Source organism: Neoarius graeffei, chromosome 27 (genome assembly GCF_027579695.1).
Source record: "Neoarius graeffei isolate fNeoGra1 chromosome 27, fNeoGra1.pri, whole genome shotgun sequence".
Classification (NCBI taxonomy): domain Eukaryota; kingdom Metazoa; phylum Chordata; class Actinopteri; order Siluriformes; family Ariidae; genus Neoarius; species Neoarius graeffei.
In genome coordinates, this window is record NC_083595.1 from 14473891 (window position 1) to 14500007 (window position 26117).

General features: G+C 41.8%; 1 protein-coding gene across 1 annotated transcript in view; it reads left to right on the top strand.

Moving 5' to 3' along the window:
* pth2rb (parathyroid hormone 2 receptor b) overlaps positions 1-25616 on the top strand; it is a 158825-nt gene extending 133209 nt beyond the window's left edge. The window contains exons 16-17 of the mRNA XM_060911211.1: positions 437-478; positions 25071-25616. Of these exons, the coding sequence (XP_060767194.1) occupies positions 437-478; positions 25071-25616 (588 nt within the window). The remainder of the gene's footprint in view (positions 1-436; positions 479-25070) is intronic.
* The last annotated feature ends 501 nt before the right edge of the window (positions 25617-26117 follow it).

Sequence of the window (26117 nt, forward strand, 5' to 3'; positions counted from 1 at the left end):
CTATGAAAATGACCATAATACACACCTCTGCATAGCTTCTTTCAGCAAATGAATAATATAGTGTATTACTGTGGGTGGCTCCTCATCAGTGAATAGTTCAAGGTTTCCCATGGCCAGTGATGCAGGTGGTGTCTGAACACTAGGAAAAAAAAACAGTTCAAGTTGGTCTTTAAACACTGAATCACCACACAATGTTAAAAAAGAAGAGACTACAGTGCTACTTGGAAGATGGAAATCTGTAAAATAAAGTACATCTTTGGATAAAGTCCATCAGTTTGGATAACATCAACATATACAACAGCATAGATGTAATTCATGTAACTCAAGATTGAAATGGTCAAAGCATAATTTCTGTATCAGCTATTCTGTGTGTGTGTCATGAAAATGCCGTCTCTATTATCCCTCACAGCTCACAGTGTTTTCTCTTGTATTTAAGGGATTTTTTGTGTCCATCATTTACTGCTTCTGCAATGGGGAGGTGAGTAAAAACAGCCTTTAGCTCTGTGTGTGTGTGTGTGTGTGTGTGTGTGTGTGTGTGTGTGTGTGTGTGTGTGTGTGTGTGTGTGTGTGTCACTGTGTTGTTTTCCAACATCCTGAAGCAATGTGGATGCCTGATTGAAGGAAAACAAATAGCATTGCTAGTTTTACCAGCCAAAAAGAACAAGTTTTCCAATTGCCTTCTTATGGTACGTTTAGACCAAAAGCAGCAAGAGCATCAAAATCCACTCTGGCTGAATGACTCTGTCAAAGTTTGTGGACGCTCTGTACTGTAGATGAAATAGGTGGCTACAAGTTCATCTGGAATACTTGGTCAGTTGGTATTTTTGTGCTGACAGACCATAAGTAGGGTATAAGTTAACCTCGTGCAATTCTGATTATGTTTGGTAAGTAAATTTTGTGTTGATGCTAAGTATTAAGTCAAATTTCAACAAGCAGTTCATAGGATATGTTTACTAGTCATGGTCTTTAACATTTACATTATTTTGTGCATAGCCTCCATTAAAGTAACGGTGGTCCTTGTCCTGGATGTAGTTGCTCAAACCATTTTTTTTTTGTTTATTTTGTTTTTGTTGTTTTTTTTAGGCAATGAATTGCATTCCCAGCTGAAAAACAAGTGTTCTAGAGCAAAAATGTTGCCTATAAATAGTGTTGCAGCAGAGATGCATCATAAATAATGGGAAGTCCATCCATCCATCCATCCACCCATCCATCCATTATCTATGCCGTATATCCAGCAGGTGAGCCAGTGCCAATTCCAGCTGCCTTTGGTTCGAGAAGCATGGTACACTCTGGACAGGTCGCCAATCTAACACAGGACAATCTAACAATATAACACTCACATTCACACCTATAGGCAATTTAGAGTCACCAGTTGACCTAATCTACATGACAGGAAACCAGAGCACCCACAGTAAACCCACACAGGTACGGGGAGAAAATACAAACTCCACACAGAAAGGCCCCATTCGGCAGCAAAGTTCAAACCCAGAGTGCTAACCACTGCACCACCATGTTTAATGAGGAAACCTTCCATCACAATTATTAATTTCTCTTCCATTCTACTTGGGAATGGTTTGAGAATCAAAATTTACATGACTGTTACCTACACTGTGTGCACAATTATTAGGCAAGTGAGTACTCTGACCCTACCATTATTTCTATGTATATTTTCCAACCCCAAGCTATATACACTTGAATGATAATTGGATTTAAGCATTCTCAGTTATTATTTGTGTAATGAGGGAGGGTGTGGCCTAAAGTCATTCACATCCTACAGTGATGCTTGAAAGTTTGTGAACCCTTTAGAATTGCCTATATTTCTGCATAAATATGACCTAAAACATCATCAAAGTAGATGAAAGTAGATAAAGAGAAGCCAGTTAAACAAATGAGACAAAAATATTATATTTGGTTATTTATTTATTGAGGAAAATGATCCAATATTACATATCTATGAGTGGCAAAAGTATGTGAACTTTTGCTTTCAGTATCTGGTGTGACCCCTTTGTGTAGCAATAACTGCAACTAAACGTTTCTGGTAACTGTTGATCAGTCCTGCACACTGGCTTGGAGGAATTTTAGCCCATTCCTCTGTACAGAACAGCTATAACTTTGGGATGTTGGTGGGTTTCCTCACATGAACTGCTTGCTTCAGGTCCTTCCACAACATTTCGATTGGATTAAGGTCAGGACTTTGACTTGGCCATTCCAAAACTACTACTATTCTTCTTTAACTATTCTTTGGTAGAATGACTTGTGTGCTTAGGGTCGTTGTCTTGTTGCATGACCCACCTTCTTTTGAGATTCAGTTCATGGACAGATGTTCTGACATTTTCCTTTAGAATTCGCTGATATAATTCAGAATTCATTGTTCCATCAATGATGGCAAGCCGTCCTGACCCAGATGCAGCAAAACAGGCCCAAACCATGATACTACCACAATCATGTTTCACAGATGGGATAAGGTTCTTATGCTGGAATGCAGTGTTCTCCTTTCTCCAAATATAACGCTTCTCATTTAAACCAAAACATTCTATTTTTGTCTCATCCATCCACAAAACATTTTTCCAATAGCCTTCTGGCTTGTCCACGTGATCTTTAGCAAACTGCAGATGAGCAGCAATGTTCTTTTTGGAGAGCAGTGGCTTTCTCCTTGCAATCCTGCCATGCACACCATTGTTGTTCAGTGTTCTCCTGATGGTGGACTCATGAACATTAACATTAGCCAATATGAGAGAGGCCTTCAGTTATTTAGAAGTTACCCTAGGGTCCTTTGTGACCTCACCGACTATTACACGCCTTGCTCTTGGAGTGATCTTTGTTGGTCGACCACTGCTGGGGGAGGGTAACAATGGTCTTGAATTTCCTCCATTTGTACACAGGCTGTCTGACTGTGGATTGGTGGAGTCCAAACTCTTTAGAGATGGTTTTGTAACCTTTTCCTGATGAGCATCAACAACACTTTTTCTGAGGTCTTCAGAAATCTCTGTTCGTGCCATGATACACTTCCATAAACATACGTTGTGAAGATCAGACTTTGATAGATTCCTGTTCTTTAAATAAAACAGGGTGTCCACTCACACCTGATTGTCATCCCATTGATTGAAAACACCTGACTCTAATTTCACCTTCAAATTAACTGCTAATCCTAGAGGTTCACATACTTTTGCCACTCACAGATATGTAATATTAGATCATTTTTTCAATAAATAAATGACCAAGTACAATATTTTTGTCTCATTTGTTTAACTGGGTTCTCTTTATCTACTTTTAGGACTTGTGTGAAAATCGGATGATGTTTTAGATCATATTTCTACAGAAATATAGAAAATTCTAAAGGGTTCACAAACTTTCAAGCACCACTGTATATTAATGCATAATTATTAAGCAGCTTCTTTATCTCAGGCAAAATGGACCAAAAAGAGATTTAACAGATACTGAAAAGACAAAAATTGTAAAATGCCTGTCAGAGGGATGCAGCACTCTTGAAATAGCTAAGCCATTGGAATGTGACCACAGAGCAATCAAACATTTTGTTGCAAATAGTCAACAGGGTCGCAAAAAAAAAAAAAAAACGTGGAGAAGAAAAGACGCAAATTAACCGCAAAAGATTTGAGAAGGATTAAACATGAAGCTACCAGGAACTCATTATCCTCCAGTGCCACCATATTCCAGAACTGCAACCTACCTGGAGTGTCCAGAAATACAAGGTGTTTGGTGCTCAGAGACATGGCCAAGGTAAGGAAGGCTGAAACATGAACACCACTAAACAAAACTCAGAAGTTGAAATGTCAAGATTGGGCCAAGAAATGGCTGAAGACAGATTTTTCAAAGGTTTTATAGACTGATTAAATGAGAGTGACTCTTGATGGACTAGATGGATGGGCCCATGGCTGGATAACTAATGGACACACAGCACCACTTCGACTCAAACACCAGAAAGGTGGAGGAGGAGTACTGGTATGGGCTGCTTTTATTAAGGATGAGCTAGCTGGACCATTTCGGGGTGAAGATGGACTTAAAATCAACTCCCAAACCTACTGCCAGTTTCTAGAAGATACATTCTTCAAGCAGTGGTGCAGGAAGAAGTCTGCATCATTCAAGAAGGCCATGATTTTTATGCAGGACAATGCACCATCACATGCATCCAAGTACTCCAATGTTTGGCAAGCCAGCAAAGGCCTTAAAGATGACAGGGTAACAACATGGCCCTCTTCCTCACCTGAATTTGTGGGCCCTTCTTAAATGTGAGATTTACAGTGAGGGAAGACAATACACCACTCTGAACGGCATTTGGGAGGCTATGGTTGCTGCTGCACAAAAAGTTGATCATCAACAGATCAAAAAACTAACAGACTCCATGGATGGAAGGCTCATGGCAGTTACTGAAAAGAAGGATGGTTATATTGGTCACTGAATATTTTTGAAATGCCAAGTGTTTATTTGTTAATTCTGAGTTATTTTTTTTGTTACACTTACTCTAAAAATTAAAATAAACAAGTGAGATGGGGAAATTTTAGTTTTTCATTTAGTTGCATAATAATTCTGCACACTAAATGTTGCCTAATAATTGTGCGCACTTACTGTATATATTCCCCTGAGGAAGCCTAAACTCCCTTTTCCTTTGTTAAACATTTGGGTTTTAGGTTTATTAACAATTTGGATTAACTGAGAGCACTGTATTTGTTCAACAATAAAATTAATCCTCAGGAATATAACTTGCCTAATAATTGTGCACACAGTGTAGTATTCTCTGCAGTGGAGCACTTATAAATTCCGATTGGCTGCCACCAAACTACATCATAGCTCATTACCATAATATTGCCCAGACTTCAACTTTATTCTGATGCCCCCACCACCCAAGACGCTCTGCCAGTGGTCATGCCACTGCTCACTGCTGAGACACGCTGGCACACATAGGAAATGAAAGCCCTCCAGTCACTTTTGGCCTGAACACACCATTAGAAATTACCAGCTTCAGAAATTCATGCTTTAAATGTTCTCCCAAATTGGTAACCTTGATCACCATAACTAAAAGCTTTTGGGATCAGTTAGCGTGACCCCATCTGGCTTTTTTCAGAGTCCAGGTTCATAGTAGTAACTGCTTTAGCACTGTATAGTAAGTATTTTAAAAGCAGGTCTAAATGTCAGGTCTTACTCTTAATAACGTATCTACAAAGGGTTTGATAATAACCAGATCGTGGATGGAATCTTTCATTAATGTTTTAGAAAATTAAAGCATTTTATAGTTTCTCCTTTTCATGTTTACCTTGTGTCGATTCTGGAGATATAGTGTAGATTTTATTTTGTACATTTTAGACGTTAGTCACATTAATCTGATCTTGGAACTGGACATAAAGCATATTAGCAGCATGAATATCACATTATTACAGTACTTCCTTCTTAACATTTATACTAAATACTAAAATAAAGTTACTGCATGGCCCAAACACAAGAAAAAGACATTGACAATGACACTGCAAGAAGTTCAGAGTAGTTATGGGAAAGTGTAGCTATTGTGTCAAAATATTACAAAATTAAAAGTTGACATTAAAGTGTTAGCTAATGTACTCATTATTTAAATTGTAAAGTATTTAAGTTTAGTATCAGAGTACAGTTATTTAAGTGTTTCCACCTCTGAGTTTTGATACACTCTGGAACTAGCATTATTCAGTACTTTCAGGATAGAATTTTATTTTGAAATTTCTGCCTTTTCAAATAGATCCAGACTTCGTTTGGACTTTCTGGAAACAATTATAACAAAAATCAGTCCAGTAGTCCAACAGTGCTTAATGCCAATTGAATTGCTTTTCTCCAAATCTATGAAACCAATAAATAAGAGCTACTTGAATGTCCTGTGTTTTTCTGCATTTTGTTGGACAGTTTGACTGCTGTGATAAGCTTTCTCCTGATAAAGACATGCTACTTACAGTGGATATAAAAAGTGTACACACCTTGTTAAAATGATGTAAAAAAAATTATACCATGATAAATAATTTCAAAACTTTTCCCCACCTTTAATGTGACCTATAACCTGTACAATTAAATTGAAAAACAAACAAATCTGTTCAGGGGGAAAACATAAAAAATGTACAATAAGATGGGGGTGTATGGGGTGTCAGGGAGGGACAGTACCTCTGTAGGGGGGGCTTGCCATGCCCTTCTCAGGGCAGCTTGTCCTTCATTGGCTCCCACCTGACACGCAGCTCTCACGTATGGCTCCTAGAAGCTGTAGCATGTGCAGTGGCCACACCCCGGAACACCGCTTTGTCAGGCGGACCAAACCAGGTGAGGGTAGCCGGTCGGGTCTCCTACCCTCCGGTGAGTTAGGAGGGATATGTCTGTCCCAAGTGTGTGAAGACCGGACCTGGCAGAGTGTGCGGAAGAAGTTAGATGAGACTCAATGATCACAAAGGTGGTGACAGCAAGGCATTGTGGAGCGCCCAGAGCCCGGCAAGACACGGAAGACGTCGTGGTCATCCACTGCAGCCAAAGAAGTCCCCGGTCGTGATGGTTCTTCATACCATCGGAACCCGACTTCCAAGGCTGAGGGAGTGGGATTGCCCCAGTGCACTGACTTTCCCACTTTAAACAACTTCCTGCACAGGTTTCTATGTGCAATCCCCCAACTCTGCCCAAAATGCTTCTGCTTTCTTTAAAGTCCTGCGGTGACAGGGAAGGGATGAAGCAACAGGTAGAGGTAACCACTGGGAGTTGTAGTTCCAACCCTGCACGTAGGCAGCCTGGTGACAAGAGTCACTCTCTCTCTCTGACCCCGGGATGACAGAGGAGTTTGATATTATCCCAGGCGACTGAGCAGCCCTATTTAGGACAGCACTGCTCACCCTCGCATGAGGGAGGAGACTAGAAAAGGTGTCTCAAAAATTGCTTGTCCCTCTACCCACGGTCAGATTACTCCGGCTGGTAGTGTTACTCCTCAAGCAGTCGAAATACAAAGAAGAACAAACAAATGATTTTTGGAGCATGGAACATCCGAACCCTAATGGACAGGAAAACATCAGCAAGATCTGAGAGAAGAACAGCCCTCATAGTGAGTGAATTGGCGTGCTACAACATTTATATCACTGCCCTCAGCGAGACCAGGCTGGCTCACAAAGGATCCGTCACCAAACGGAAGGGTGGCTATACCTTTTTTTGGAAAGACAAATCCCAAGATGAGGAGAGAATGCATGGGGTAGGCCTGGCCATCAAGTTCACGCTTCTCAAGCAGCTTCCTGACCTCCCCACCTCTATCAATGAGCGCCTGATGAAGCTCCACTTCCTACTCAATGCCTCCAGTCATGTCACAGTCATCAGCACCTATGCCCCTACTTTGACCAGCAGCAACAAGGCAAAAGAAACCTTCTACAAGGACCTCAACAACCTCATAAAGGCCACAACCCCCAAGGACAAGCTCATCCTGCTGGGAGACTTCAGTGCCAGAGTTGGCACAGAGTGCGCTAACTGGAAAGGCGTGCTGGGGCCACGTGGCATAGGCAAAATGAATTCTAATGGCCTACTGCTCTTGAACCTCTGTGCAGAAAATGACTTGATGATCACCAACACCCTGTTCAGACAAGCAGACAAGTATAAATCAACTTGGATGCATCCACGATCAAAACAGTGGCACCTTATTGACTTTGCAATCTGCAGCAGATGAGACACCAGAGACTTCAGGGTCACCAGGGCCATGCAAAGAGCTGAATGTTGGACTGACCACTGACTTCTTAGGTCTGTCGTCAAGCTGCACATCGCCCCTACCCACCACAAAAAGCCAAAGCGTGTCAGACTGTTATTTAACAGTATCAAACTTCAGAACCCAGCATGTCAAGAGAACTTCATGAGCTGCCTGGATGACAAGTTGACCTCCCACGGACCCCTCACTGGAACCCCAACTCAGCAGTGGGACCAGTTCAGCATGGTGGTGAAGGAAGTAGCCCAGTCAATACTCAGCCCAAAGAAGAGAGTCCACCAGGATTGGTTTGACAAAAATAATGTTACCATCGCCCAGCTCCTGGACGACAAGCGGAAAGTGTTCACAGCATGGCAGAATATCTTGTCTTCCAACCCCAAGCGTGACCGCTTCAAGCACCTCCAGAGCCATGCCTAGGCGCCTCTCCACCGCATGCAGGATGGGTGGTGGCAGAGGAAGGCAGATGAGGTCCAGGTGTATGCTGACACAAAGAACTCTAAGATGTTCTTCAGTGACATTAAAGCTGTGTACCGACCATCCTGACCCTGCATCACCCCCCTCCTGTCCACCAATGGCATGCTGCTGAAGGAGAAGAGCGCCATTAATGAGAGGTGGAAGGAACACTTCAGCACTCTCCTCAACAGACCCTCCACTATCAGCCCCCAGGCCCTAGACCAATGATTGACATTCTCGACACCCCTCCCAGCTTAGATGAGGTCAAGGAAGCCATCAGCCAGACCAGCTCTGGAAAAGTTCCAGGCAAGGAAGGGATTCCTGCAGGGATTTATAAGGTTGTGGGACCAGTGGCTCTTGACACCTTCCACAGCATTCTCTGCAGCATCTGGTAAGAAGAGGATATGCCTCAGGAATTTCAGCATGCCATGATTATTTCCCTTTTCAAAAACAAGGGCAGCAAGTCAGACTGTGGCAACTATCGAGGCATATCTCTGCTGTCCATTGCTGGCAAGATACTGGCACACATCCTTCTCAACCGCCTGATCACTGCTGTTTCTGAGGAGATCCTGCCTGAGGCACAGTGTGGATTCCGCCCCGGTTGGAGCACTATTGACATGATCTTTGCAGTCCGCCAAGTCCAAGAAAAGTGCAGAGAACAGAATATGAATTTGTTTGTAGTGTTCATTGACTTGACCAAGGCTTTTGACACTGTCAACAGAAAGGCCTTGTGGACAATTTTACAGAAGTTGGGCTGCCTCAGGAAGTTCACAACCCTGATCTGCCTATTCCATGACAGCATGACTGGGCTGGTATTCTCTGGCGGTGAGCCATCAGATGCCTTTGAGATATCAAATGGTGTGAAGCAAGGCTGCATTTTAGCTCCCGTGCTGTTCAACCTCTTCTTCGCCTGCGTCCTTAGCCATACTGTCAGAGATCTTGAGCATGGGGTGTACTTGAAATACAGAATGGATGGGTCTCTCTTTGACTTGCACCTCCTGAATGCCAAGGCAAAGACAGTCGAAAAGATGATACTGGAGGCACTCTTTGCTGATGACTGTGCCCTCATGGCCCACACAGAATCTGCCCTACAGCATATCGTCGACAAGTTTGCTGAGGCATCCCATCTTTTCGGGCTCACCATCAGCCTGGGCAAGACAGAGGTGCTGTTCCAACCCAGTCCTCTCGCTGCAGGACACCAGCCCTCCATTGCTATTGATGGAGCAGAGCTGAAGACTGTGGAGGAGTTTTAAATACCTCAGCAGCAGCATCTCCAGTGACGGCTCCCTTGACAGAGACATCAATGACAGGATCTCCAAAGCCAGCCAGGCCCTGGGCAGGCTGTGAGTTCGTGTGTTGAATCAACACAACATCCAGTAGTCCACCAAGCTCAAGGTGTACAAGACAGTTGTGCTCACCAGCCTCCTCTACGGTTGTGAGACCTGGACCCTGTACAGTCGGCACATTCGACTGCTTGAGCGCTTTCACATGCATAGCCTGCATTCAATCCTGGGCATCAAGTGGCAGGACAAGATTACAAATCTCGAGGTCTTGGACCATGCTGAAATAACCAGAATCAAGGCCATGATCCTGAAAGCGCAACTGAGATGGACAGGGCACGTCATTCGCATGGATTACCACTGGATCCCAAAACAGCTCCTCTATGGCAAACTTTGCCAAGGTAAAAGGATGGGCAAGTGTAGGATGGGCAAGTGTAAGGATCTGAGTGACTTTGTCAAGGGCCAAATTGTGATGGCGAGATGGCTGGATCTGAGCATCTCCAAAATGGCACATCTTGTGGGATGTTCCTGGTATGCAGTGGTTAGTACCTACCGTACCAAAAGTGGTCCAAGGAAGGACAACCGGTGAACCAGCGACAGGGTCATGGGTGTTGAAGGCTCATTGATTCACATGGGGCACAAAGCTAGCCCATATGTTCCAATTCCACAGAAGAGCTACTGTCACACAAACTGCTGAAAATGTTAATGCTGATACCTTCCTATCAGTGGTTTTAATGTTTTGGTTGATCGGTGTATAACTAGCTGCAGATTTGTTTGTAAATTTTTTGACCTTTGTAGAAAAAACATTGACAGTATTAGGGAAACTGTAATGCCTACTTCCTTAATAAAACTATGCCTTAATTCTTTATATTCTGGATATGAATTCCCATTTGCTTGTCTTCTTACTGAGTATGCTGGTTGGAAAAAAATAATGCTATGGTGAATAGCAATTTGTGTGATGTCACTTCTTCTGGCAGGAAACTTTAGAAAGGCAGTGAGGTGAGGAAACGACTCTCCAAACATTTCAACTAATTGAATGGCTTTATTGGTGAATTATGCCTCCAAAAAAGAACTTTACAGCCAAGGAAGGCGAGGACATTAAAAAGCCACTCGACTTTCTGGCAGAGGACGTTTCTGTTGTTAAACAACAACAGAAAACCATCATGGACCTGGTGACGGAAGTGAAGTCGCTAAGGCTGCAGAACGCCGAGAAGGACCAGCATCTCACCCACGTAGCAAGCAGAGTTGCTGAACTGGAATAGTACACCAGGATGAACGACATCATCGTCACTGGGATTCAGATTAAACCCAGGTCATATGCGAAAGCGGTGACAAGGGAGGGAGAATCTGATGAACTGGGCAGCAACTCCGTGCAGCAACAAGTGTCGGCATTCCTACACTCAAAGGGAATCAATATTGATTGTAGCAACGTCAAGGCCTGCCACATTCTACCCAGGAGAGACAAGGAAAACACTGCCATCATAATGAGATTCGTCAATCAAAAACATAAAGCTGCATTGCTGAAACAAGGAAGGAAACTGAAAGGCACAAACGTCTACATCAATGAGCACCTGACAAAACGCAATGCTGACATTGCCAGAAAAGCATGTCATCTGAAGAAAGAAAATAAAATTCAATCTGGATAACCAACTGCAAAGTATTCATTAAGCTGAATGGTACACCGGAGGAGGCTAGAGTTCTGGTCATACGAAACATCAAGGACTTGGACAAATACCAGTGATGGCTATTGGGACTGTAAGGTAATCAATACTGACATGACACTACACCAAACTCAACCATGACACACACTGAAATAACTTTTTCATCCGTTACTCGAACACTACTTGGCTAACACAAATGCTTGTTGATTATGAAAACCTGGAACTGAAACCACATGAATTCACTGACCATAAACTATTGGATATAGAAAATAACATAGACCCGGACAATAACTTTTTCTCAACCATTAATAGTGGCAATTATCATTACACAGAGGAACAGGCGTCACAGTGGTGTAGTGGTTAGTGCTGTCGCCTCACAGCAAGAAGGTCCGGGTTCGAGCCCCATGGCCGGCGAGGGCCTTTCTGTGTGGAGTTTGCATGTTCTCCCCGTGTCCGCGTGGGTTTCCTCCGGGTGCTCCGGTTTCCCCCACAGTCCAAAGACATGCAGGTTAGGTTAACTGGTGACTCTAAATTGACCGTAGGTGTGAATGTGAGTGTGAATGGTTGTCTGTGTCTATGTGTCAGCCCTGTGATGACCTGGCGACTTGTCCAGGGTGTGCCCCGCCTTTCGCCCGTAGTCAGCTGGGATAGGCTCCAGCTTGCCTGCGACCCTGTAGAACAGGATAAAGTGGCTAGAGATAATGAGATGAGATGAGATGTTTAACAATTGAAATTAATATTGAAAAAAGTAGAAATGTATTAATTAGCTGTATATATAGAGCACCAGAAACTAGCATAGAGGCGTTTAAGGACTGGATAGAAAAGACATTTACAGTAGATAATAAAAAAGTTATCTTCATTTGTGGGGATACAAATATTGATCTGTTGAAACCCAATAAGCACAGTGTGATGGAGGAATTTATTAATACCATGTACAGTATGAGTCTTCACCCAAAAATTACCAGACCCACCAGAATTACTGACCATAGTGCTACTTTAATATATTATAATATATTAAATATAATATATAATATATTATCATATATTAAAGTATATATAATATATACTTTAATATATGATAATATATTTACCAGTGACATAGATAGTAACATTGTATGTGGAATATTAATCAATGATATCAGTGATCATCTACCAGTTTTTACAATTTATAACTGTAAGTGCAAGAGAAATGTGACAGACCTTAAACTTAAGTACAGAAGAGTTAGGACAGAGGAAGCCATGTTTGCATTAAATAATGATTTTTTTCTGTAAGACTGGGAATCAGTTTATACAGAGAATAGCATTGATGGAGCATATGATAACTTTTTAAGTATATTCAAATTATTATATGATAAGAATTGCCCACTGAAGCAATATAGTACAAAACAAAACTATAATGACCAACCTTGGATTACTAAGGGATTACAAAATGCCTGTAAGAAGAAAAACACTCTATATAGAGAATTTATTAAATTAAGAACCAAAGAGGCAGAAAATAAATATAAAAATATAAAAACAAGTGGGCAGCACGGTGGTGTAGTGGTTAGCACTGTCGCCTCACAGCAAGAAGGTCCGGGTTCGAGCCCCGTGGCCGGCGAGGGCCTTTCTGTGTGGAGTTTGCATGTTCTCCCTGTGTCTGCGTGGGTTTCCTCCGGGTGCTCCGGTTTCCCCCACAGTCCAAAGACATGCAGGTTAGGTTAACTGGTGACTCTAAATTGACCGTAGGTGTGAATGTGAATGGTTGTCTGTGTCTATGTGTCAGCCCTGTGATGACCTGGCGACTTGTCCAGGGTGTACCCCGCCTTTCACCCATAGTCAGCTGGGATAGGCTCCAGCTTGCCTGCAACCCTGTAGAACAGGATAAAACGGCTAGAGATAATGAGATGAGATGAGATAAAAACAAGTTAACAAGCATCGTAAGGAGATGTAGGAAGGATTATTATGGCAAATTAATAGATAATAGCAAAAAAGGCAGGGTACACCCTGGACAAGTCGCCAGGTCATCACAGGACTGACACATAGACACAGACAACCATTCACACTCACATTCACACCTACGGTCAATTTAGAGTCACCAGTTAACCTAACCTGCATGTCTTTGGACTGTGGGGGAAACCGGAGCACCCGGAGGAAACCCACGCAGACACGGGGAGAACATGCAAACTCCGCACAGAAAGGCCCTCGCTGGCCATGGGGCTCGAACCTGGACCTTCTTGCTGTGAGGCGACAGCGCTAACCACTACACCACCGTGCCATCCCCTATCTAAGATATTTAAGATGGTATTATTTGCAAATGACACGAATATGTTTTGTTCTGGAGCAAATTTACATGAGTTAGAAAACATAATCTCTTCAGAATTGTGCAGGTTAAAAAGTTGGTTTGATCGAAATAAATTATCATTAAACCTGTCTAAAACAAAAATCATGTTATTTAATAATTATAAAATAAATAAGGTAATAAATGTACAGGTAGATGGTGTTGACATTGAAAGAGTTTCTAATAATACATTTCTTGGGGTAATAATAGATGATAGAATTACTTGGAAATCACATATAAAATACATACTAATTAAACTATCAAAAAGTATATCTGTTTGGAGTAAAGCTAAGCACGTCCTGGACTATAATTCACTCCGCATTCTTTACTGTTCCCTGGTTTTACCATACTTAAATTACTGCTCAGAGGTGTGGGGAAATGCGTATAAATGTTCACTTCATGCAATAATTATACTTCAAAAAAGAGCTATAAGAATAATTCATAGTGCTGGTTACCAAGATCATGCTAATTCACCATTCTTAAATTCAAAATGTTTAAAATTCAGGGATATTATAGAATATAAAACTGCCGTAATAATGTACAAAGTAAGGAATTGTAAAGTACCAAGGAATATCCAAACAATGTTCTCGGATAGAGAGGGGGGCTATAATTTGAGGGCGAAATTGAAATTTAAAACTCACAGTGCTTCAACAACGTTAAAAATGTTCAGTATCTCTATTTGTGGAGTAAAGCTATGGAGCAGTTTGAATGTGGAGCTCATGAAATGTTCAACTATAAACCAGTTCAAAAAAAAGTATAAGGAACAGATCTTTATGAGGTATAGGGAGGAGGAATTACAATAACATTCTATTGATAATATATGTGTGTATGGGTACGTACGGATATATATTTATATCATCATGAGTATTGTGTTTGTGTGTGTATATATATATATATATATATATATATATATATATATATATATGGGCGGCACGGTGGTGTAGTGGTTAGCACTGTCGCCTCACAGCAAGCAGGTCCGGGTTTGAGCCCCGTGGCCGGCGAGGGCCTTTCTGTGTGGAGTTTGCATGTTCTCCCCGTGTCCGCGTGGGTTTCCTCCGGGTGCTCCGGTTTCCCCCACAGTCCAAAGACATGCAGGTTAGGTTAACTGGTGACTCTAAATTGACCGTAGGTGTGAATGTGAGTGTGAATGGTTGTCTGTGTCTATGTGTCAGCCCTGTGATGACCTGGCGACTTGTCCAGGGTGTACCCCGCCTTTCGCCCGTAGTCAGCTGGGATAGGCTCCAGCTTGCCTGCGACCCTGTAGAACAGGATAAAGCGGCTAGAGATAATGAGATGATATATATATATATATATATATATATATATATATATATATATATATATATATATATATATGTGTGTGTATGTATATATATATATATATATATATATATATATATATATATATATATATAAACATAATTATATATACACATAATTATATGATATTATGGGTGTCTGTGTACATATGGATATGTGTATAGTTATATGTATGTACTGTATATATGTATTGTATGTGTGTATATATGTATAACATAATAAGTATTTGTATATATGATTGATTTGGTCTATATTATACCATGTTGGTATGTCTTGGTATGTTGGTAGGTTTTCTTTTTTGTTTAATGCTTTTGTTTTCTTTAATATATATTTATTATGGTGAAAAATGACATTTGATTAGCAGTAGTATAGAGGGTTAGGATTTGATAAGTTATTTACTTCTTCCTAATCCTTTCCAACCATTATTACCGTATTTACCGGACTATAAGCCACTACTTTTTTCCCACGCTTTGAACCCTGCGGATTGTACAACAATAATGCGGCTTATCTATAGATTTTTCTTCGCTAACTGCCATCAGGGGGCGCAAAAACATGACAGACGCAAGAGGTCAATATAAAGAAGAAGATGCAAGCAGCACAACACTCACGAACACAAAATATTTTTCACACCCTCATCATGGAAAGTACACGAAGAAAAGCATATGATGCAGCTTTTAAGTTGAAAGCTATCGATCTGTCTATCCAAGAAGGAAATAGAGCTGCTGCACGTAAGCTTGGCGTTAATGAATCAATGGTGAGACGTTGGAGACGGCAGCGTGAAGAACTGATTCAATGCCAAAGAACAACAAAGGCTTTCAGAGGTCATAAAAGCAGATGGCCTAAACTTGAAAATGTTCTTGAGGACTGGGTGAACACACAGAGAGCAGACGGCCGGGGTGTATCCACCGTGCAAATCCGACTGAAAGCTAAAACAATCACCAGCAAAATGGGTATTGAAGATTTTAAAGGTGGACCATCATGATGTTTTAGATTTATGAGACGAAAAGATCTGTCCATCAGGGCGCGGACGACTGTCTGTCAGCAACTCCCTCCCGACTACGAAGAAAAAGTTGCAAACTTCCACAAATTTATTGAAACAAAACTAGCCGAAAATTCCATCGGACCAGACGTCATAAATATGGATGAAGTACCTTTAACGTTTGACCTGCCTTTAACTAGAACTGTTAACAAGACAGGAGCGTCATCCATTATGATGAAAACAACTGACCACGAGAGAACGCATTTCACGTGTGTTTTGAGCTGTACCGCATCCGGACAGAAGCTTCCACCAATGGTGATTTTCAAGCGGATGACTATGCCAAAAGAAAAATTTCCGAAAGGCATAGTTGTTAAAGTTAACAAAAAAAGGGTGGATGATAGAAAGCCTAATGACTGAATGGCTGACAGAGTGCTACAGTAAGCGCCCGGGAGGATTTTTTTCACTGGAAAAAATCATTGCTTGTTTTGGACAGTCTGAGGGCCCATATAACAGATTCTGTGAAAGCAGCCATCAAGAGAACAAACTCAATTCCAGCTGTGATTCCTGGAGGTACAACTAAGTTTTTGCAGCCACTCGACATCAGTGTGAATCGTGCATTTAAAACGGCACTCCGAAGTGAGTGGGAGGCTTGGATGACCAGCGGCGAGAAATCATTCACAAAAACTGGCCGCATGTGAAGAGCATTCTTTTCTGAGGTCTGCCAGTGGATCCTAAAAGCGTGGAGCAGTGTGAAAGAATCCACGATCACCAAGGGGTTTCGAAAGGCTGGACTGCTGCGTGGAGAGAACAGCGCAACTTCATCGGTAACTGTGCCTCGAGATGAAAGTGACAGCGCAACTTCATCGGTAACTGTGCCTCGAGATGAAAGTGACATTGAGAGTGACACAGACGGAGAGACTGAAAAGGTGTGTGACGGAGATGTTCTGAGGCTCTTCAACTCCGACACTGAAGAAGACTTCAGTGGTTTCAGTGCATAGGAGGAGGATGAATAAAAACATTAATGACTTTTCTGTTTTGTTCGATCAGCCGTTTTACTGCCGTGTTACAGGCACTGTTTGGAAACAATTAAAGTATGTAAATAAACATTTACAAAATCTTTCTGTGTAAATATCTCATTCACAATGTATATATCTGCTGCTTATAGTCTGGTGCGGTTAATGTAATGTAAAAATATTTTTTTTCTTTTAAAATTTAGTGGGTGCGGTGTATATTCCGATGCGCTGTATAGTCTGGTAAATACGGTATGTTATTGCCTTGTGGCTATGCTATCCTGTTTGTTCATGACTATGTTTTGATTATTGCATTTCTTTATTTTTATTTATTTATTTATTTATTTATTTTTCTTTACTGTTTAGAATCAATCAATCAATGTTGGTTGTATCCCTTACATGGGGCACAGTTGCTCCTGACCCTTAATGAGACGATGCTCATAACTGCAAGTGCAGTGGGCGCAGAAATCCTACAAGAAACACTAACCAAGCAGTGATGTGTGGTTGATCACTGGGTTTGTTAATGTGGTGCTGGCTGGTTCAACCACTGAAACCCTGGAAATTCAGAATGATCTCAAATGGGGACTTCCGGAGTGACATCGAACTGCAATGCATGTGTAGCTGACTAGCTCTTCCTCAACAACACCTTAAATGTATTATTATTTCAAAAACTCAACCAATTTTCATCAGCATTATAGGCAGTATGGCACAAGGAAAAGTGGGAGGAAAACAAGAGGGCGAAAGCATGTCACCATTAAAGAAAAAGCCCATGGTTACCATGCCGAAGGAGGACATCGAGGATGTGATTGCTTCTGCGGTCAAAATGGCATTGCAAGAACAACAGAGCGAGCTAAATTTATTGATCCAGGCAGCTGTGAAGGAAGCCATCAACAGTATCTTAATCCCGCAATTAAACGAACTGAAAATACAAATGCACAACGCGGAGACTAGTCTGAGAGCTCTAACTGAGGATATGAACTGTTCACAAAAAGCTATTCAAAACAATGCGGCTAAAGTTGAGTCTCTGCAGGCTGCGCTAAGAGCTAGCAAGCACCAGATCACTACGCTAAACCTAGAGGTAAGCAACCTCACTTCCAAAATGACCCAGATGGAAGACCACAGCCGAATGTCTAATATCAGACTGGTTGGCCTGAAAGAAGGGGAAGAAGGACCAGACGCAATTGGCTTTTTAACAGAGAACCTGCCTAAATGGATCCCATCACTGAAAGACCAACCCATTCGCATAGAGCGAGCGCACAGAGTTTACAGCGCTGCTAAGAAGGATAACAATCGCCCCCGAACTCTCATCTTCAAATTACTAAACTACACAGACCGCCAAGCAATCCTGAAGGGAGCGAGAGAACAACCCACTAAACATAAAGACCAGGAGCTGTTGTTTTTCCCCGACTACAGCAAGGATACAACCGACAAGAGAAAGGCATTCACTCCAGTATACAAGAAAATGAACTCAATCGGACTACAGCCGTTTCTGCGCTACCCTGCTCAACTAAAAGTGACCTACCGAGGACGGAACATGGAATTCAGCAGTCCTTCTGACGCCGAAGACTTTCTCAATTCTCTCCAGAAACAGCCCTCCATCACCACGGCCCATGCAGCTACCCCTCAACTTGACCCAGACGCCGACGAGATGGACACATCGCCCCAGCAGTGAGCCGTGGTGCACCAGTCAAGTAATGGTGATGTACCGTATGCCTATAGCCTAGTTTGTTTTCTTTTTTTCTGGTTATTTAATCTTGGTTTGATATATTCGTTGATTGACATGGGAATTTGGACTGGTTAGCCTCCCTTCTAAAGCAGACTGCTCTGGCGGACTATTTGTCTTTCATGCATACGCGGTCTAAAGACGGGTATGTCTTCCTAAACTTTGGACTGTCAGCATATTTGATGATAAACCGCCCAATGGGCTATCTGTCTTTGGAGACTCTCTGTGTTTCATGCATATACATATTTAATTTCACATAATTGATTTTTGGTTGACGTTTAATCGCTCGGACTAATTAATGACACGGACTGTTCATTTTGGAGAGCACTAACAACTTTAAAATCTAAGGTCGTTGAGGACTGCCTCGCATCCACACACATCCGGAATGGATAACGTCTATGCCTTGTTGCAATCCTTTGGCTCCACGGGAGCCTGGCGGATTGCCTCTCTGTATATAGTTTTGTTGCACGTTTTAACGTGCGTCATATTGTTCCCGAGACAGTACGAATTATGTCATGCATTCCCCTGTGTATATTATTTGTTTTTCTTTTTGGGTCTTTTGATATTCCTTCCTACACTTACCTGCTATCTGAATGGCCAACTTAAACATTATGGCCTGGAATGTTAGAGGGCTGAATTCACCAATCAAGCGCACCCGATGTCTGGAATTCCTCCGGCGCAGGAAAGTGTCTATTGCGCTCATTCAGGAAACACACCTGACATAATCTAGTGTACAGCGTTTCCAAAATAAGTATTATAAAGTAGTAGCTCATTCCTGCGCCACCTCCAAGTCAAGGGGTGTGCTCATTCTTGCTGAAAGAAAACTACAATTCAAAGTACTGGATAATGGTAGTGACCAGACTGGTAGATTTGTATATGTATTACTCTCTATTAATTATTCAAAGATCTTACTAGCTAACGTATATGCACCCAACACTCATGAAGATGATTTTCTGCCATCCATTAGTAACTCCCTCTTGAAATACCATGACTGTCATAGCATCGTAGCAGGTGATTTTAATACAACCTTATGCCCAGAGTGGGACCGGTCTAATACACCACTGGGTACTCCTCCACCCTCATCACTATCCCTAAAGGCATTTATTACTGATCTGAATTTGGTGGATCTCTGGCATTTCCGTAATGCTAATATTAAAGCTTATTCCTTCCACTCAAGCCGTCATAGCACATCCTCCTGCATTGACTATATATTTGTTAGTTCCTCCTTAATAAACAACATGATTCATGTCAATATGCTCCCCATTTTGATTTCAGACCATGCCCCAGTTACTTGCACATTAACACCAATTATTAAGCACCCCAAAGCGAGAAGATGGAGATTTAACACTTATCAGCAACAAAACATTTATCTCACAAATGACAGAACAGTTGGAGGAATTTATTATTCACAATAAAGAAAGCTCAACTAATGCGCAAATTATGTGGGAATCAGCTAAATGCTTTATACGAGGAGTATGCATTGGGTTCTCCTCTAAGCTACAAAAAGAACGTAACAAGCAGCTTAACGAAATAGAAAAACGAATTGAACAAATAGAAAAAGATCAAACTACGACACCTCTGGTGACCAACACAAGCTTGCTTACTGCACTTAGAGGGGAATATAAGAATCTTTCAATAGAAAAGACAGAATTTCTTATACATAGAACACAGCAAAAATATTACTTTGAAGGTGATCGCCCAAGCAGGTTACTAGCCCTTAGATTGAAACAATGTGAATCTAAAGCATTTATTAATGCAATTCGAACACCTGAAGGTCAAGTTGTGACACAACCCAATGACATTAACAATGTATTTAAAACATTTTACAGTAATACATCAGAAGGACAAGTAAACACTAGTGGCAGCATCTTTCTCCAAAACTTAGCATTACCCAAGTTAGATGATGAAGACAGGGAAGATTTGGGATCTCCTATAACATTGAAAGAGCTGGAGTCAGCTGTCAAATCTTTAAATGTAGGCAAGTCACCTGGTCTGGATGGTCTACCAACAGAATTCTATCTAACATTCTGGAATCAGGTAGGGCCCCTTATATTAGATTCTATTAATTATGCAGTTAAAGAAGGATCATTTCATAGAGATCAGCGCAATGCACTAATTACCGTCCTCCTAAAAAAAGGCAAAGACCCACTCGAATGTGGTAGTTATTGACCCATCTCTCTTATTTGTGGGGACATAAAAGTCTACTCCAAGGTTCTTGCCACTAGATTGGAAACCGTTGTGGGCAAACTCATGCACTTTGACCAAACAGGATTCATGAAAAGCAGGTTTGCTTCTGATAACTTAAGAAGACTCTTATATATCATTGAGGTAGCTCATACACTAAAAGAAGACTGTGCAGTATTCTCATTGGACGCCGAAAAAGCCTTTGACCGTCTGGAATTGCATAATTTATGGATGGTCCTGGAGAGGTTTGGGTTTGGGGAAACATTTATTTCTATGTTACAGACGTTATATAAAGGGGCAACAGTCTGTGTTCTCACAGGTTCTGTCCAATCACCAGCCTTTGCCCTGAAAAGAGGAACAAGGCAGGGTGATCCATGTTCACCCCTATTGTTCGCCCTATCTCTAGAACCTCTGGCACAGGCTATTAGGGAAAGCCAGTCAGTGTCCCCCATTAATGTAGGTCTCTCCAGACATCATGTCTCCTTGTATGTGGACGACTGCCTTCTGTTCTTTTCCAATATTCAGAAATCTTTAACAAATCTCCTCAATCTCTTCCATGAGTTCCATAACATCTCAGGGTATAAAATAAACTGGATTAAATCTTTTCTTCTTTCTCTTAATGCAGCAGCAATAAACATCCCCACGCCCCCTGGGATCCCCGTCTGCACATCCTTCACCTACCTGGGCATAAAAATTTTCCCCAACATAAATCAAATTGTAAAAGAAAATTTTTATGGAGTAAAAAAGAAAATTGAGCAGGATTTGAAAAGGTGGGGGTCTCTCCAAGTGTCAATGCAAGGCAGAATATCTACCATTAAAATGAATGTCTTACCACGTATAAACTTTCTATTTTTTATGATTCCAGTGGCTGTGCCCCCTAAATATATATCTGATATGCATTCTCTTATATCACAATTTATTTGGGGTGGAAAACATCCTAGAATTAAATTAACAACATTGCAAAGAAACAAACTTGATTGGGGCCTAGCTGTACCAAACCTAAATTTTTACTACCATGCCTTCCAAATTAGACCGTATGGAGACGCCCAGATTCCCAAGTTCCATGGAGGGCTATAGAGGCAGAGAGAGTCAAACCACACAGACTACAAGACTTGCCTTACACAGGAATAGGACTCAAACATGTACAGCTACATTATGGAAGCATTATAACTAATTCACTTAATGTATGGAGAAAAACTGAGAAAATACTAGATATAACATGTCTGTTTCATAAAATGTCACCATTATGGAACAACTACCACTTCCAGTCAGGCGGGACACCCTTTGTCTTCCCTCAGTGGTCTCAAAAAGGGGTTGCTATCTTTGGTGATTTATTTGATGACAAAGCCTTGCGCACCTTTCTAGACATATAAACTGACCTCAATTTGCCAGGCACTTCCTACTTCCTTTATCTTAGACTAAGATCAGCCATGAAAGCATATGGGGTACCCTGGGACAAACCAATCCCTGAACATCCTATGGAGAAGTGGATAAATCCTTGTAGCGGGTACAATGTGTGGGTGGAGCACAGAAGACGGCAGGACAGAGATCAGGATGAAAACAACTGGCTTTTATTGCCAAACTTTTCAGTTTAACATATAATTCAATCTCTCAGAGGCTGACTCGCGCCCGCACACAGACTGTCGTCTCCTCTGGAAAATCACCCCCCTCTGCTCTCACTCTCCCTCCTTAAATAAGGCGCGGTTTACTGGGGAGAACACACACAAAACATAGGTTAATCACACTCAGGTGAAGCGATTCTGCCACTTACCTTCCCCAACTCCGCCCTCCTGTCACAGACCGGCGCTTGACCACGCCCCCGCTGCCACAATCCTATTCAGTACTCAAGAGGGACGGTAACCAATATCTATAATGCTTTAATTACTCATACATCCAAAAACTTAGCTGTAGAAAACATATAGGAACAAGAACTAAACTCTTTTGGTGTAATACCAGAATGGGAAAATATATGGGAAAACATATGCGACTCATCAAAAAATTTGGCTCACCAACTTATACACTTCAAACTGATACATAGAGCTTATGCTACCCCTTTAAAGTGTTTTCAAATGAAAATAACATCTAGTCCTGAGTGCACTCTTTGTTCAGATCGAACAGTTGGTACAACGATGCACATGTTTTGGGAGTGCACCCCAATTAAGCAATTTTGGACTGAAATACTCCCCCTATTATCAGAGTTGCTAGATATTAACATACAGCCCGACCCAGGTCTTTGCCTTCTTAATGATGACTCTCAGCTATCTCTCACTCTCAACCAGCGTAGATTACTGCTGGCAGGATTCACAGCTGCAAAAAAGGCAATTTTAAAACACTGGTATCTCCCCACTCTACCCCTAAAAGAATACTGGCTCACTTCATACCAGCACGTAACCTCTCTGGAGCGCACAACTGCGTGCCTCAACAAGGCCAAACCGAGAACTGTTCAGGCATGGTCAAGCATGACTAGATCTATTCAAGACCTCTTAAAAGAAACCAAGACCCTTGATTAATTTCTGTCTATTATTTTTATTGTATTTCATTTTAATTTTGTGTTTTGTAAAAGGGGAATGTTTTTTGTTTTGTTTTTTTCTATTTGTTTGTTAGTTTTTTGTGTCTTTTTTGTCTTTTGTTTAGTGTTGTCCAATGACAGTTGACGTACTGTACTGTGTTATCTTACATCTAAAGATTACAATGTCTGTTTGAATTATCAAATCTACCAATAAAAAGAAAATGTTGATCACAAAAAGAATGATCTCAAATGGGATGCATTGAACCAGCGTGTTTCAGAGAGACAACAACAAATGTGTGGAGTTAGACACCATATTGGTGCCTCTATGCAAAAACCCAGAGCACTACAGTGGTTTTGTGCCAGATAATGACCAAATTACTAGGCATCTTGTTATTTTAGACATTGACCACTACCAAACTCAAAGGTCTGCCACACAGTGGCATGAGATCAACACCAGCTGGCTATACTGACTACAGAACTGCAGCTACTATTACAGGCTATTAGAGAAACATGCAAAATTGATAGGATGGGTTCTTTTCAAAATATTTTCTGATTGGTAATTTGGTTATAAAGACAAGCTTCGTTGCTTATCATCACCACTCATTGCATTAAGATGCATTTCCACATTGGAGTTGCTGTGCACTATAGGCAATATCTCTGTTTACACATCAGCAGAGTGATGTACCCTTCACTTTGGGTTAGCTCTGACACCCATGCTGATTACAAAGTCTATGCAAACTGTCTTAGAGCCCCGATAAAGCCAGGACCTGTGAGTACTCCCTTACTGTACGTATCTGGATAATTAGCTGCTGTGCAGACAGTCTCAGCAGCAGCTGGCATACCAAACAAAGCCTCTGTTCTCATATGTGGAAGCATTCGTACTGAAAGCCAGTCAATTGAAGATTCAATTGACCCCTTCACAGACTCTTCATTCAATTATGTATGATGTAATGCCCAGGTCAGACGGCAGAAAGATGCATGCTGCGACCTGCGATCAGTCAAGTGGCGACAGATCGCAGGTGGATACAGGCATTTTGCATCAAATCCTTCATTGTGGTCAGACGTATTGCAAGACGCAGAGTTTTTAAGCTGTTATGACAGAACGCAACCAGTCAGAAGCAGATGCAGCTAGACGCAGGTTGACGCAGCACACAGAAAACCTTTAACAAATATAAGGCCATAAGACTGCTCGCAGGTTGTTGTAAACTATTTGCAGGTGCAGTACCTGCAATGCATCGTAGCCATCTTTAAAGACTTGTTCAATCTGCGATTGGTTGCTCAAGCGTTGCACGACCACCTGCCTGTACATGTGTCAACCTGCTATTTGCACTGATTGGAAGCGAATCGCAGCTCAAATGCGAACAGATTGTGATCCACTTACATCAACCTGCCTCTACTAAAGACCTTCTGCAACACTCTGCCATTATTTGCATCGTCGTGCATCGACACAAGACCAGTCTTACGTCTACCTGCGATTTTGTCATCACAGGTAGATGCAAATAGTTGAAAACTAGTTGCAGCCTGCCGTCTGACCTGGGCATAACAAATTGCAGTTGAACAGTAGCAGGTCGTAAGCCATTTACTTACACTATAGTCATAATAAACCAAGATGGCCACTTGTGCACATTTCTGTTCTTTGAATTGTCTGTATTGAGGTCAAAGATCTGCTTAACGCAGCATCAGAACTTCTTCTAAGCCTGTTTACAGTGAAAAGGAAAGTACGCTGTCAATAATTGCTAATAATTCTCAGCCATGTTGATCTGACAGTACAAAATATCAATAATAGAACACATCTGCCAGAACACAACTAAGAGCTGAAAGCACAAAGAAGGAAATACATAAAGCCCAAAACTAGTGTCAATACAAAAACAAACTTTGCAAGGTTTTTCAGGTTTGCCTTGAGCTTCAAATTTATGACACATACTCTTTACTCTTCCTCAGGTCCAGACAGAGATACGAAAGACATGGCAGCGTTGGACATTAGCATTCGACTGGAAGGGTCCGGTTGTGCTGGTTAATTATCGCTACCGATCAGTGTTGACAAGTGTAAACAGCAACAGCAGTGTTCAGTCCCAGGTCCCAGCCCTAATGACTAACCGAGTTTTTCGCTCATCTGGACGAACAAGCAGCACTTGCATCTCACGCAGCATGTGTACACACTCACACCTCACCCTGCCTGGCTACGTCTTTAGCAACTCCGATGCTGAAAGTCTGCCTCAGTCCATCCCAGAGGAGAATGAGGATGAAGCAAAACATGTTGATGACATCACACTTAGGGAAAACACAAGAGTTTTTGCAAGAGATGGTGCCAAAATCTCGGATGACATCATTCTGGAAGGAGAGGGCAAGAACATCAATACATTCAGAAAGGTTGGGGGGTTTGTTGATGTTCCTTTCAGAGAGAATGCCAGCTGTGCTGGGGACATCATACTGAAGGACTCAGTGCAGTACAATAGTTTCGATCAGGAGGAAGAACTGGAGTTATAGGAGAAAAAGGAAGTTTGTGTAGTTTATGGTTATTTAGTCCAAGTCTTTTAGCACAAGTCTTTTAGCACAAGTTCTAAAGTCTCTTAGCACAAGATCCAAGAACACAATCTTTATTATGAATACTTACTGATCATGTTTAAAGATCTCGTTTCGTTATCTCTAGCCGCTTTATCCTGTTCTACAGGGTCGCAGGCAAGCTGGAGCCTATCCCAGCTGACTACGGGCGAAAGGCGGGGTACACCCTGGACAAGTCACCAGGTCATCACAGGGCTGACACACAGACACAGACAACCATTCACATTCACACCTACAGTCAATTTAGAGTCACCAGTTAACCTAACCTGCATGTCTTTGGACTGTGGGGGAAACCGGAGCACCCGGAGGAAACCCACGCGGACATGGGGAGAACATGCAAACTCCTCACAGAAAGACCCTCGCCGGCCACAGGGCTCGAACCCGGAGCTTCTTGCTGTGAGGCGACAGCACTAACCACTACACCAC